Here is a 13,335-nt window from a genome sequence, read left to right on the forward strand (position 1 = left end):
TTTCAATCAGTCATTTTGTTAATAAACTTTACATCCAATCTGACGGTAATACTGTCTTCTTGTGCTATTGGTTGTGCTGTTTCCCTTCCTACAGTATCCCAAATTGTTTTAATTTCATTATCAGAGTTGATGATGTCAAACATACTACTAGACTTTTTAATAACTTTCTTTAATATAGTACTGTAGTTTTTATAATATTTGACTGTTTTTGGGTCGTTACTCTTTCTTGCCATTAGATACTTTTCACTTTCCAGTTAGAAGATATTTTGATCCTTTTAGTAAGTCTTTTTTACATGGTTTCTTACAATTATATTTATCTGTTTTCTTAGGGAAACTGTTTTCGAAAATACTATTTTAAATTAGCATCAGGTTCCCAGTACGCATCATCCCTATCTAACTGAACACACCATTTCAGAGGACTGTTTTACATTACTGTATGGAGCTATATCATTCACTGTAACTAGTTGTGCATCATGATCAGAAAGACCATTCTTAAGAGGATAAATATTTATTTAATCAAATTTATCTTGCTCTATGAAAATATTATCTATTGTGTGCTACTTTCCCGTATAACCTGAGTAAGATATTCAATAACTGCTGTTAAACTGAAAGAACTGAGTAATACCTTAAGACAATTCTTTCCATCAGATGCTTTCATAAAATCTACTTTGAAATCCCCAAAAATAACAACTTGCTTCCCCCTGTCTGACTTTTGACATCACAATAAGGAATCCAAGCTTTTCAGAAATCACTGAAAATTTCCCAATGGGGTCCTATGCACAGTTACAATTATAAAATTACCATCATTTTGTTTAAGCACACAGCTACATGCCTCTATACATTGCTCTACACAATTTTTTTTAGTTTCCTAATTTTCCACACTATGATAATTTTTAACATATATGGCAAACTCCATTTTTCCATATTGTCACACTGTTACATGTGCTGAAAGTGTAAATTCACTTGCATTTACCTTTTACGTATCTGTAACTGTATGATGCTCGGAGAAGCATAGCACATCTATTGCATTCTGTTTTTCCAAATCTTCCAAACAAACAAGACATTTATTTTCTTTGTTTTTTTAATCCCGGTATTCTGATGCAATACACTAACACTGTTTTTCATCGTACCTTTTTGAGAATGTTGTAATATTTTAACATCTTTAGTACCAGCCTGCCTGAGCTTCTTACTGTGCCTTATTCCTTTCAACATTATATCACTGGGCACTGATCCTAACCTAAGAAAGCGGTACTCCCATGAGTTTCAGCAGACCTCTTAAGGATTTTGCTATCAACCCAGCGAATTTACCCTTCCCTTTCCTATTGAGATACAGACCATGCCTAGTGAAATCGGATTACCAATAGCATCTACAGGAACCAAACCCATGTCAGACCCAGTAGCCACCCAAAGCACCCAATCCAACTCCATACTGACCCTCCTTGCAGAGCTGTTCAATGGGGACAGAAAGCATACATCAACCCAACGTTTGTATGGTTCATTGCACAAGCTATTTCAAAGCAATGGCATAATTATGGACATCACATAATTCCAGATGTGAGTACAATATAGTCAATTTAACATAAAGGACATTCACAATTATACAAGTTCTTGCCAAAATTTTATTCACATCTGCTCAGCAATGGCACTAAATGCCAAAACAGTCTGTTGTTCATAAAGATTAAGTATTATAAGCATATATTCTGGTGCATCTTTCAGGCTCAAAACACAACAGCTTATACACTGAAGAGCCAAAAAAACTGGTACACTTGCCTAATATCGTGTAGGACCCCCGCAAGCACGGAGAAGTGCTGCAACAACGTGGCATGGACTCTACTAATGTCTGGAGTGGTGCTGGAGGGAACTGACACCATGAATCCTGCAGGCAATGAGGATTCCCCTGACAGAGACATCACGTACACTATGCGCCATTCAAAAACCAACTTATGATTCATTCAGAAGGAGTTCAAAAATGTTCAGGAACCAACAGGGATGTGTTTCAAAATCATATGAATAATTGATAGACCAATGAGCACTGGATGCTTGCCACCTGGGTAAGAGACCTCCTTTCTGACAGTCAAGCATTAACCGCCTTGCAGAACAATAAAGTTATTTTTGTCAGTTGGCTAAGGAAATTTCTTTTATTGATCTTTTCCACTGAGGCATTCAATGTATTTGAAACGAAGTGTTTAGTTAGTGAATGTTTTTATCTTATAGCACATATGGCAATATGGGGTTTGTCCCCCCCCTCCACCTCCTAGAAACGGGCATGCTGTGCATGCACGAATCTGGCAGCTTGGTCGGGCCAGTAAAATTTTTCCCGGTAGCATCTAGCTGCTGCTTGCTGTGGCTGCTACTTACACAGCGAACAGCCACATTTTGCGGCCAAAAGTGGGAGAAGGTATTACTCATATGCGACTCACCTGTGCATGCGCAAGAGCCCACTCATAAGTGCTGAAATGAATCTAATGTAAACAGTTGGAGGAAATTTGTTGGCATGAAGCATTTGCATAGCCTTCCTAAAGCCTTTGACACATTTTGCTGTTGGCAGATGTTTGTACCTGTACGAGCACTGTGTTTTGTTCTTGTATATGGCGCATTTCCTTTGCAATTTTAGTTTTATTTTCATTTTTTTCTCTCGTTAATGTTTTATTGATTTAGTATTATTTCTTACCAGTCAGAATTACAAAAAATCAACTGAAAACTAAAACAATTAAAAATTCATGTAATTCTAAAAAATTGGCGGGTTTTTACCGGATCTCCTGGGTCGTATACACCATGTGTAAGGTAAGATCTGCATGCTTTCAGAAGATTTAATTTAAAGCTTTCTTCTTCAGAGTATGTTCAATGTCAGTGTTACTGTGGGGCCAAATCTATAAAACCATATTAAGTAACTACATATTTCAATTTCAGCAGCAATTTAATCATAGTATACAGCTTAGTACATAAGAATGATTCTCATGATACACAGCTTGTTGCCTTGGAGCCAGAAAAAAAAGAGACTTTTGAAAACGCATTACTTTTTTTCCCTCCTTGGCAGTAGTCCCCAAGAAACTTTTTCTATCCAACTCACCATTATGGCCTTCTCTGCTTCTTCAACATTTTTCTTGCGGTTACGATCATTGATATAACTAATACTGGAAATAGTCGATGTTCGTAATTTGTCTAGTTCTTCAGCTCTTTCTTCCAACTCTTGGAGTTTCTGCTGAATCCTTGCTGCCTCTTCTTCATCACCCCTGCAAAAAAAGAAGGGGGAACATAAAATATGAAATATACTGAGCAGGTTATTGGTATTCCAAGCCCATATTTTTATAATAAAATCAGGAATTGTTACAGAGAAAAATACAAAATGAGAGGAAAAGCAATACGTTGTGACAGTGCCACGACATTTAACAGTGCCGCCACGACAGTACACGCAAACGGCGATAGAGGCGCTCTGCAACTCGGCTGAGCGCGGGAGCGCCACCTAGCTACGAACGGCACCGGCCGCATGTCATGGTACGGTAGTCGAATAAGAGATACTGAGTTGTTGTTATGTAACAAGCTATTGTTTCTAAGTGAGTGTCTTTGAATATCCACGCAATTATCGGTGATTAAAGGTTATAACACTTTTTGGCGACGAGGTCGGATATTTTCACTGCGTTGTGGATTTGTGTGTTCGTGACGGGGCAGACATGGAACAGCTTACGCAAGCGCTCATTGAACAACAAACACAGCTGACGGCTGCTATTCAGGCATTGTCGACGTCGCTTACTCATCGTCTGTCTTCCTCTTCTCCACCTCCATTCCCTCCTTACGATGAGGCCGCTGAAGATTGGGAGGATTTTGAGAAGCGTTTGCGGCAACACTTCTTGGCTTTCGGCGTTGTCGACGCTCCTATGTGTAAGTCGTTATTTCTGTCTTGGATTTCCCCATGGATCTATCAGCTGCTATCTCAGTTAGCCCATCTGCGGAAAACTGCCTCTCTGTCCTTCCAAGAAATGTGTGACTTATTGTCTAACTATTACCAAAAAAACACCCACGTCGTTGCCGCCCACGTGGCGTTCTACCGGTGTCGTAAACAGCCACATCAATCTTACCGGGCTTGGGCGGCGGAACTACACGGTCTGAGTAGGAAATGTCAGTTTGTCACGGACACTCATCATGAGTCTTATGCTGATTCAATGGTTAGGGATGCTATTCTACGGCTTGCTCCTGATAAAGAAGTTCGGCAATGTGCCCTACAACTGCCAAACCCGTCGTTGTCGGAAGTTCTAAGCATCGCTCAATCCTTTGAAGTGTCTCACGCTGCTGGCGCGCAAATAGACACGTGCTGTGATGTAGGCGCTGTACAGTCAACTTTCGACACGGACAATTTGCCTGTTTCACAGGAGAATGAAGATGTGGCGGTGGTTCACTGGCGTAAACAACGTCGCGTTGGGCCGCAACGCTCGCAGCGAAAACAGCAACCACAGAAGCAGGTCCGTTCTCCACTTCCTTCTTGTCCACGTTGTTTCGTACAGCATGACAGGGCCGTGTGTCCAAAACGTTGGGCCACGTGTAATTCATGTAGGTAAAAAGGCCACATTGCTTCTGTGTGTGGGTCCCCTAAAGTTCCTGTCAACGAGGACGAGGCATCGGACATGGATGTTAACTGTGTGCTTTCTCAGACAAATAAGTTGTTTGTTACTGTTCGTGTTCTGGATAAAGACATTCGCATGCACGTGGACACTGGCTCTGCAGTAACTCTCATTAATTCTCACACGTATTTGGAGTTGGGCTCCCCTCCCTTGTCTCCAGTTATGCGAAATCTGAGAACTTATAATAAACAGAAAATTCCTATCATTGGCCAGTTTGATGCTTCCAATGCCTACAAGTCTGTTGTTAGGCCCCTCACGTTTTATGTGGTGGATCATGCGGGCACTGAAAACCTGTTCGGTTATGATGCTTTCCCGTTGTTCGGGTTCTCCATTGATGATGATGTGCACCTCATATCTGAGGATATTCCGTATCAACAGCTGGATGGATTGTGTTCTGAATTTTCGTCCGTGTTCTCTGCTGTTTGAAGCCCACATTACTCTTAAACCTACAGCTCGCCCTAAGTTTTTCCGGGCACACCCTATTCCGGTGGCGTTGCGTGCACCTGTCAAGACTGAGATAGACAGGTTAACAGCTTCAGGGATTCTCCTTCCTGTTACCTCCAGCGAATGGGCATCGCCAATCGTGGTGGTTTCTAAACCAAACGGGAGTCTGCGATTGTGTGGTGATTTTAAAGCCACTGTCAACGCTCAGAGCCTTATTGACACTTATCCTCTTCCCCGTCCTGAGGAGTTATTTACCAAGCTCGCTGGGGGCCAGCTCTTTTCCAAACTTGACTTATCGGAGGCGTACCATCAGTTGCCGTTGGATGCTTCTTCCAAGCAATTTCTCATTATCAGCACGCCTTGTGGGTTGTATCAGTACCAGCGGTTACCATTTGGCGTCGCTAGCACGCCGGCCATTTTTCAGCGGGTTTTGGAACAGCTCACGGCTTCCGTTTCCGGCTGCATAAACTATCTGGATGACATTATTGTCACGGGGGCCTCCACTGAGGAGCACCTTCGCAATTTGCATTCACTGTTTCGGGTTTTGCATTCAGCTGGGTTGAGGTGCAATCTGGACAAGTCACAGTTCTTCCAACCCTCCATTGTGTATCTTGGTTTCCACTTGTCCCGTGAGGGTATACGTCCTCTACGTCAGCACGTTGCGGCCATTAACGCTCTACCCCGGCCGTCTACGGTCAAAGAACTTCAGGCGTTTCTAGGCAAGATTGCTTATTATCACAAATTCATTCCATCCGCGGCGGCAGTAGCTCATCCTCTGCATCAACTGTTACGCAAAAACGTCCCTTTCTGTTGGTACGATGAGTGTGAGCAGGCTTTTGTCCGCCTGAAGGCTCATTTGTCTGGCCACATTCCGTCATCCGGGTCAGCACTTGGTTCTGGCGACTGACGCGTCACAGTATGGCCTACGGGCTGTTCTCGCCCATCGGTATGAGGATGGGTTGGAACGACCCATCGCCTATGCTTCGAAGACCCTCAACGATGCACAACGGCGTTACTCTCAAATCGAAGAGGCGGCCCTCGCTATCATTTATGCTCTAAAAAAGTTCAGCGTTTTTTTGTATGGTTCTAAGTTTCACCTCATCACCGACCATAAGCTGCTGGGCTCTCTGTTCAGCCCATCGGCGTCGTTTCGGGATAAGGCAGCTCACCGCCTGCAACGTTGGGCCTTATACTTGTCTCGTTTTCACTATGAGATTCACTATCGCCCCACGGCCCAGCACGCCAATGCTGACGCAGTGCCGCGATTGCCGATGGGCCCCGACCCAGTTTTCGATCGTGATGGACTACTCTGTTGCCACATTGATGAGGAAGAACGTCGTGCGGTCGAGGGATTTCCACTTACAGGTTCGCAGGTCGCGTCGGCTACTGCGCGAGACCCGGTCCTGCGTCAGGTGATCGGTTTTGTTCAACGGGGTTGGCCGGACAGGGCCAAGGGCCGGGCATCGGATCCCCTTCGCAACTACCATGCCTTGCGCCTTCGCCTGTCTGTTTGTGATGGTGGTGTTCTTCTGGCCACGGATGGCGCATCTCCACGGGACGTGGTGCTAGCCTTTCTGCACAAAGATGTTCTCAAACTATTGCATGAAGGCCATTGGGGTATTTCTCGGACTAAGTCCCTGGCCCGCAGGCACGTTTATTGGCCCGGTATTGATTTGGACATCGTCCACATGGTTGCTGCGTGTGGTCAGTGTGCTCAACAACTGGCTGCACCTCGTACAACGCCCTCTCTGTGGCCTGATCTGGCACAGCCATGGGAACGGGTGCACGCTGACTTTGCCGGCCCCTTCCTTGGTACTTATTGGCTACTGTTGATTGACGCCTTCTCGAAGTTTCCGTTTGTTGTTCGATGTCCGTCGCCCACCACTGCGGCAACGACGCTGGCTTTGTCCAAAATCTTTGCACTAGAAGGTCTTCCATCCACGATCGTCACGGACAATGGCCCTCAGTTCTCTTCGCAGGCCTTCCGTGATTTTTGTACTGGACAAGGGATTCATCATGTTACCGCACTGCCCTTCCATCCGCAATCAAATGGGGAGGTCGAGCGCCTTGTCCGCACTTTCAAAAGCCAGATGAAAAAATTCCTTAGTGATTTTTCCACAGATGATGCTCTCCTGTAATTTCTGAGTTCTTATCGCTTCACGCCTCAGGGTGATCGCAGCCCTGCTGAACTCTTGCATGGCCGCCAACCGCGCACTCTACTGCACCTGCTTCACCCTGTCAGGCCTTGTACTGTGTCCCCTAGTGCGGGAAAATACTCGGTTGGTGCCGACGTGTGGGAACTAGGGTATAGATCTCGCCCTAAATGGATTCCAGGGGTGGTCAAAGCTCTTCGCGGCTGCCGGCTTTGTGAAATACGTACGGATGACGGCATGGTTGTTCGCCATTACGACCAGATGCGCCCACGAGTGGTGGCCACGCCGGTGCCACTGCCCCTTCCTTCGCCTCCACCAGCCCGAGAAGCCAGTCCTGTCGCTGCTGCCGATCTACCGTACGTGTTGATGCAGCCGACATCACTACTGCTTCCGAGTACGCCGGAACTGGCCCCAGTCGCGTCGCCGCCTTCTCCGGGACCCATCTCGCTGGAGCACACCCCAGGTCCACGACACCTATGGATGCTGCTCTGGAGTTTTCACCCATCATCTCGTCTCCAGGAGGCACGTTCCACGCACGAGCTTCCGTCCTGGACATTTTAGACCATACTCTCGGGTCTCTCCGCGGGATCTTCTTGGGGCTTCACAAGAGGCCATGGATGTCTCCGCACTATCCATGTCTCCAAGGAAGTGAGTGTTTTTTTTTTTTTTTCAGGGGGGGGGGGGGGGGGGGGGGGGGGGGGGGGGGAAGTGTTGTGACAGTGCCACCACGACAGTACGCGCAAACGGCGATAGAGGCGCTCCGCAACTCGGCTGAGCGCGGGAGCACCACCTAGGCACAAACGGCGCCGGCCGCATGTCACGGCACGGTAGTCAAATAAGAGATACTGAGTTGTTATCGTGTAACGAGCTATTGTTGGTGATTAAAGGTTATAACACAATACATCACAATACAGCAGACAATGACTTTCTTAAGCCACAATGGCTTAATGTAAACTGTACCATAATTATTTGGCATCTATTACATTTCAAGGTACCATGTGAAAAAAATTACTCCCATAAACTTTTAACTGAGTTATAAGCTATTGTTTTGAAACATCATCATAATGTAGTATTGGTGAAGAAACGGGGGTGAAATGCAATAACAATCCTTCATATTAGCAAACTATTGGAATTTTAAAGCACGTTTGTTCTTGTGATGCACAGCACATCGGGGCACCAGGGACCACAGGGAGTATATTTATTCCATCCCCCCCCCCCACACACACACACCGAATACTGCGTGAGAGGAGCAGTGTGCAGGATGTAAGTTGCACATCTCAGGCAGCATTAAAAGGAACAAACGTTTACACGCTCCATACAATCTACGTGAAAACTTCTATATTAAGCAACAAATGCACATACCCTTGAGGTGACATAATTGACAGGATTGTGAAATACACATTTGCAGACGGTGGTAGTATCGTGTACACAAGGTATAAAAGGGCAGCGCATTGGCAGAGTTAGCATTTGTTTTCTGGTGAGTCATATTAAAAGTTTCTAATGTGAATTAACATATTTTGAACCTGGAATGGTAGACGGAACTATACGCATAAGGCATCCCATTTTGGAAATTGTTAGGGAATTCAATGTACAGCAGTTGACAGTGTCAATAGTGTGCCGAGAATACCAAATTTGAGGCATTAGCTCTCACCATGGACCGTGCAGTGGCTGATGGCCTTCACTTAATGACTGACAGTAGTGGCATTTCTGTGTAGTCATCACTGCTAACAGACAACCAACACTGCCTGAAATAACCACAGAAATCATTGCGAGATGTACAAAGAATGCATCCATTATGACAGTGGGGTGAAATCTGGCTTTAATGGGCTATGGCAGCAGACGACTGATATAAGTGCCTTTGCTAACAGCAAGTCGTCGCCTGCAGAGCCTATTCTGGGCTCATGACCGAACTGGCTGGACCCTACATGACTGAATAACCATGGCCTAGTCAGATGTGTGGGATGAGTTTACATGGAATGGACTGGGTCTTCTGGTCCAACTAAACCGTTCATTGACTGGAAAGGGCTATGTTTGGCTAGTTGTAGACCATTTGCAGCCATTCATGAACTAGTATGTTTCCGAACAACAACGGAATTTTTAAGGTTGACAATGCACCATGTCACAGGATCACAATTGTTCGCGACTGGTTTGAAGAACATTCTGGACAATCCAAGTGAATGATCTGGCCAACCAGGTCGCCCGACATGAATCCCATCAAACATTTATGCGACATAATCTAGACATCAGTTCATGCACAACATCCTGCTTCACCACACTTGCGCAATTATGGACAGATATAGAGGCAGCATGGCTCAATATTCCTGTAGGGGACTTCTAATGACTTGTTGAGTCCATGCCATGTTGAGTTGCTGCACCATGCTAGGCAAAATGAGATCCAAAGCGATATTAAGAGATATCCCATGACTTATGTCAGCAAAGTGTAATTCTACATCTGTCTTATCTCAGAGAGTAGTTTTACAAAAATGTGAAATTAGAAACAAACAACGGAAAATCCAGGATGGAATTAACAATGTTATGAAAAGGAAAGTTGCTGCTCACTAAATAGCAGAGATGCTGAGTCACAGATTGGCACAACAAAATTATTATATTGTGACAGTCTTTTTGATGTGCGTATCTGTGACTCAGCATCTCCGCTATATGGTTGAGTAGCAACTGTTCTTTTCCTAATACTGTGAATTTAGAAACAGGAATACTGAACAATGGCATTTTGACTGCTAATTTTCTGACTTCTACTGAGTAAGGACTAGGACGACACCAAGGTGTCATGAAAAAGTGTGCAGACTAAGATTGTTTATAAACCTTAAATGAAAACTTTTATAGTGAGATAGTGAGGAATGGAGGAGAAAATGGGGGCATGCAACACCAAGATAGATATCTATCAACAAATAAAAATAGTATCTTGCAATGATGACAATTGCTGAAGACATGACATAAGGTAACAACACTACGACTGCCCCCCCCTCCCCCCATTCAAAGCTGAATCATCTTTGTTACTTGACGATGAAGCATCTTATCAATTAAAATCTTCTAACACCATGACAGGATTGAACTAAACAAACATACACACATAATAAATGGTTTGTATGTACGTACAGATAAGAAACTAAATCGGGCCTACATCAAGCTATGATGGAAGTACACTATCATATTCACCATGTCATTTTCTCAACCAGTCTTTTCTTGTTTGTCTCACAGTTTCATACAACATAACAATTGTAAGCTATTCACTAGTAAACACTTATAAGTTAGCTGCTGTGTCTAAAAATAATATTCAAATAAAATAATTACCTCCCAGCAGCCATATCTCGTTCTTTCATCAACTGAGTTTTCTTCATTGCATAGTTATAAACATTTGTCTTAAACCTTTCTTTTTCACGAATAATCTGTAAAGTATAATAATAGCTATTAGGATATAACAATAATAATCAATGACAGCGCAGGTGTAATGTTCTTACTAAAATTGTGTAGCAAACAGATGAGCTATCTGCTTAAAATCATTCTATAAACTAAAGGACATCAATCTTCAGTTATAATAATTTTAAAATAAATGGTAGCAAGTATTCTGAGTACTGGACATTCGCTTACACATTATTCTCTCTGTCTCAATGGGGATGGTGAGGTTGAACATTACTTCATTGTTGTTATCAGCTGTAATATTAAAATACAGGGCTATTACAAATGATTGAAGCGATTTCATAAATTCACTGTAGCTCCATTCATTGACACATGGTCACTACACACTACAGATATGTAGAAAAACTCAAAAGTTTTGTTCGGCTGAAGCCGCACTTCAGGTTTCTGCCGCCAGAGCGCTCGAGAGCGCAGTGAGACAAAATGGAGACAGGAGCCGAGAAAGCGTATGTCGTGCTTGAAATGCACTCACATCAGTCAGTCATAACAGTGCAACGACACTTCAGGACGAAGTTCAACAAAGATCCACCAACTGCTAACTCCATTCGGTGATGGTATGCACAGTTTAAAGCTTCTGGATGCCTCTGTAAGGGGAAATCAACGGGTCGGCCTGCAGTGAGCGAAGAAACGGTTGAACGCGTGCGGGTAAGTTTCACGCGTAGCCGCAGAAGTCGACGAATAAAGCAAGCAGGGAGCTAAACGTACCACAGCCGATGGTTTGGAAAATCTTACAGAAAAGGCTAAAGCAGAAGCATTTCTTAAACAGGAGATTGGAAAACCGATGGATCGGTCGTGGTGGAGATCATGATCAACAATTCATGTCATGGCCTCCACGCTTTCCCGACTTAACCCCATGCGATTTCTTTCTGTGGGGTTATGTGAAAGATTCAGTGTTTAAACCTCCTCTACCAAGAAACGTGCCAGAACTGCGAGCTCTCATCAACGATGCTTTCGAACTCATTGAGGGGGACATGCTGCGCCGAGTGTGGGAGGAACTTGATTATCGGCTTGATGTCTGCCGAATCACTAAAGGGGCACATATCGAACATTTGTGAATGCCTAAAAAAACTTTTTGAGTTTTTGTATGTGTGTGCAAAGCATTGTGAAAATATCTCAAACAATAAAGTTATTGTAGAGCTGTGAAATCGCTTCAATCATTTGTAATAACCCTGTACATCATGTGTAAAGGCAGAGTACACTGAATTCTAGCACTAAACAGTACATAGGTGAATGACATGTCACCTACTGCTAGAAAATTTGCTGCAATATGCTTAATACGACCTTTCACATAAATTAACATATTTAGCTTTGGTGTCAATAGGAACCATCTTAATCAAGTAACAAAGTCAAAGGAATTGGAGCTGACAAAATATCTGAACAATTTTCATTGTACGACAAAGAAAGCTAAAATTTTAATTTTGAGGAAAATCTTTTTTATAGCTGTTTTTATGTTGTACACTGCCAGATCTTGGTCAGGGCATTAAAGTGTTGCCCTCATCTGCCTAAAGCCATTTATTTGAGGCAGCAAGAACTACAGAAAGTACACACGACTGTGCTGAGGCAGGCCCAATGCGCATCAAACTCACTCATTACTAATGACCTTGACAGCTGTTTGGGTGTGGCGTAGCGGGAAACTCCCAGATCGAGAACAAGACATCACAACTGAGGCAGTTCAAACATACTTTTAGTGAAAGGGAAACCGGCAAAATTTCACAACTAACTAAACACAATGAAAACTGCATGCATGACAAGTAAGTGTTTAATATAGACATTGTTTGAATGTCATAACATTTTGCTCTTCACATTTTTTGCCCTCTTGTTCAGGAACAGTGTAGTATCAGAAAATGGCTATAGTTTTGTTCGCTGAGCATTCGCTTATAAGCAAAATTTATTGTCTGGTATGATTAATTAATGAAATCATTTTATAGCTGTATTTTTGTCTACCTCTGATCTCACCACCGGTTGGTTCCTCTCATCCCAGACTGTGACCTGCATTACTCTTTATCCCCAATACCCACAATATCCCTCTTTCTTCCTCAAGGAAGGAACTATTGCGCGTGCACATACGTACATGTGTGTGTGTGTGTGTGTGACCACTACTACACACTTTGCATACTGAAGGTTAATACTGACCACCAGCATTCTGTCTCAAATTATTAGTAGGGACTAGAAAACATAGCATCTATTTTTGGAAAAATTTGTATCTATTTTTTTGCTTGTAAATGATTAAACGCATAAATTTAAAAGGTTGTCATGCTACATAAGTGAAGACACAAACTATTAGTGCTCTGAAACTGACTGTTAAAAAAATTGCTGACTGGGAACTTTCTGACTATAATGTTTACTTTTGCAAAACCTTCAACACCTTTTTCTTCCAAAATGGTCATCATTTTCTTTGTTTGGCTGTATTTAAGCTTTCAAAAATAATTGTTCTGTTGAAAAGCAGCAGCATTTTCCCACCAGTTAAGTGAATGTGTCACCGGTATAAGACGTTTCTGGTCATTATTTGTCTTTTCCAGCCAAATTTTAAGATTAAAAAATCTGCCGTCCACAATCGGCATGGCACACTGATACATTGTTACATTCGTACACTTTTTTTGCAAGTAAGTTCTTGTGCACATCATCTTTCCAAATTGGGCTTCGGTATTAACTGCTAACATTATTGATATTGTCCACATAAAATAAAGCTA

The 13,335-nt window shown here is 43.2% G+C and overlaps 1 protein-coding gene across 1 annotated transcript in view; it reads right to left on the minus strand.

Annotated features, from left to right (window-relative positions):
* LOC124774914 (RNA polymerase-associated protein RTF1 homolog) overlaps positions 1 to 13,335 on the minus strand; it is a 127,931-nt gene that overhangs the window by 20,762 nt on the left and 93,834 nt on the right. The window contains exons 10-11 of the mRNA XM_047249589.1: positions 10,523 to 10,617; positions 3,071 to 3,233 (exon numbers count right to left, since the gene is read on the minus strand). Of these exons, the coding sequence (XP_047105545.1) occupies positions 3,071 to 3,233; positions 10,523 to 10,617 (258 nt within the window). The remainder of the gene's footprint in view (positions 1 to 3,070; positions 3,234 to 10,522; positions 10,618 to 13,335) is intronic.

Source organism: Schistocerca piceifrons, chromosome 2 (assembly GCF_021461385.2).
Source record: "Schistocerca piceifrons isolate TAMUIC-IGC-003096 chromosome 2, iqSchPice1.1, whole genome shotgun sequence".
In the NCBI taxonomy this organism is placed as follows: Eukaryota; Metazoa; Arthropoda; class Insecta; order Orthoptera; family Acrididae; genus Schistocerca; species Schistocerca piceifrons.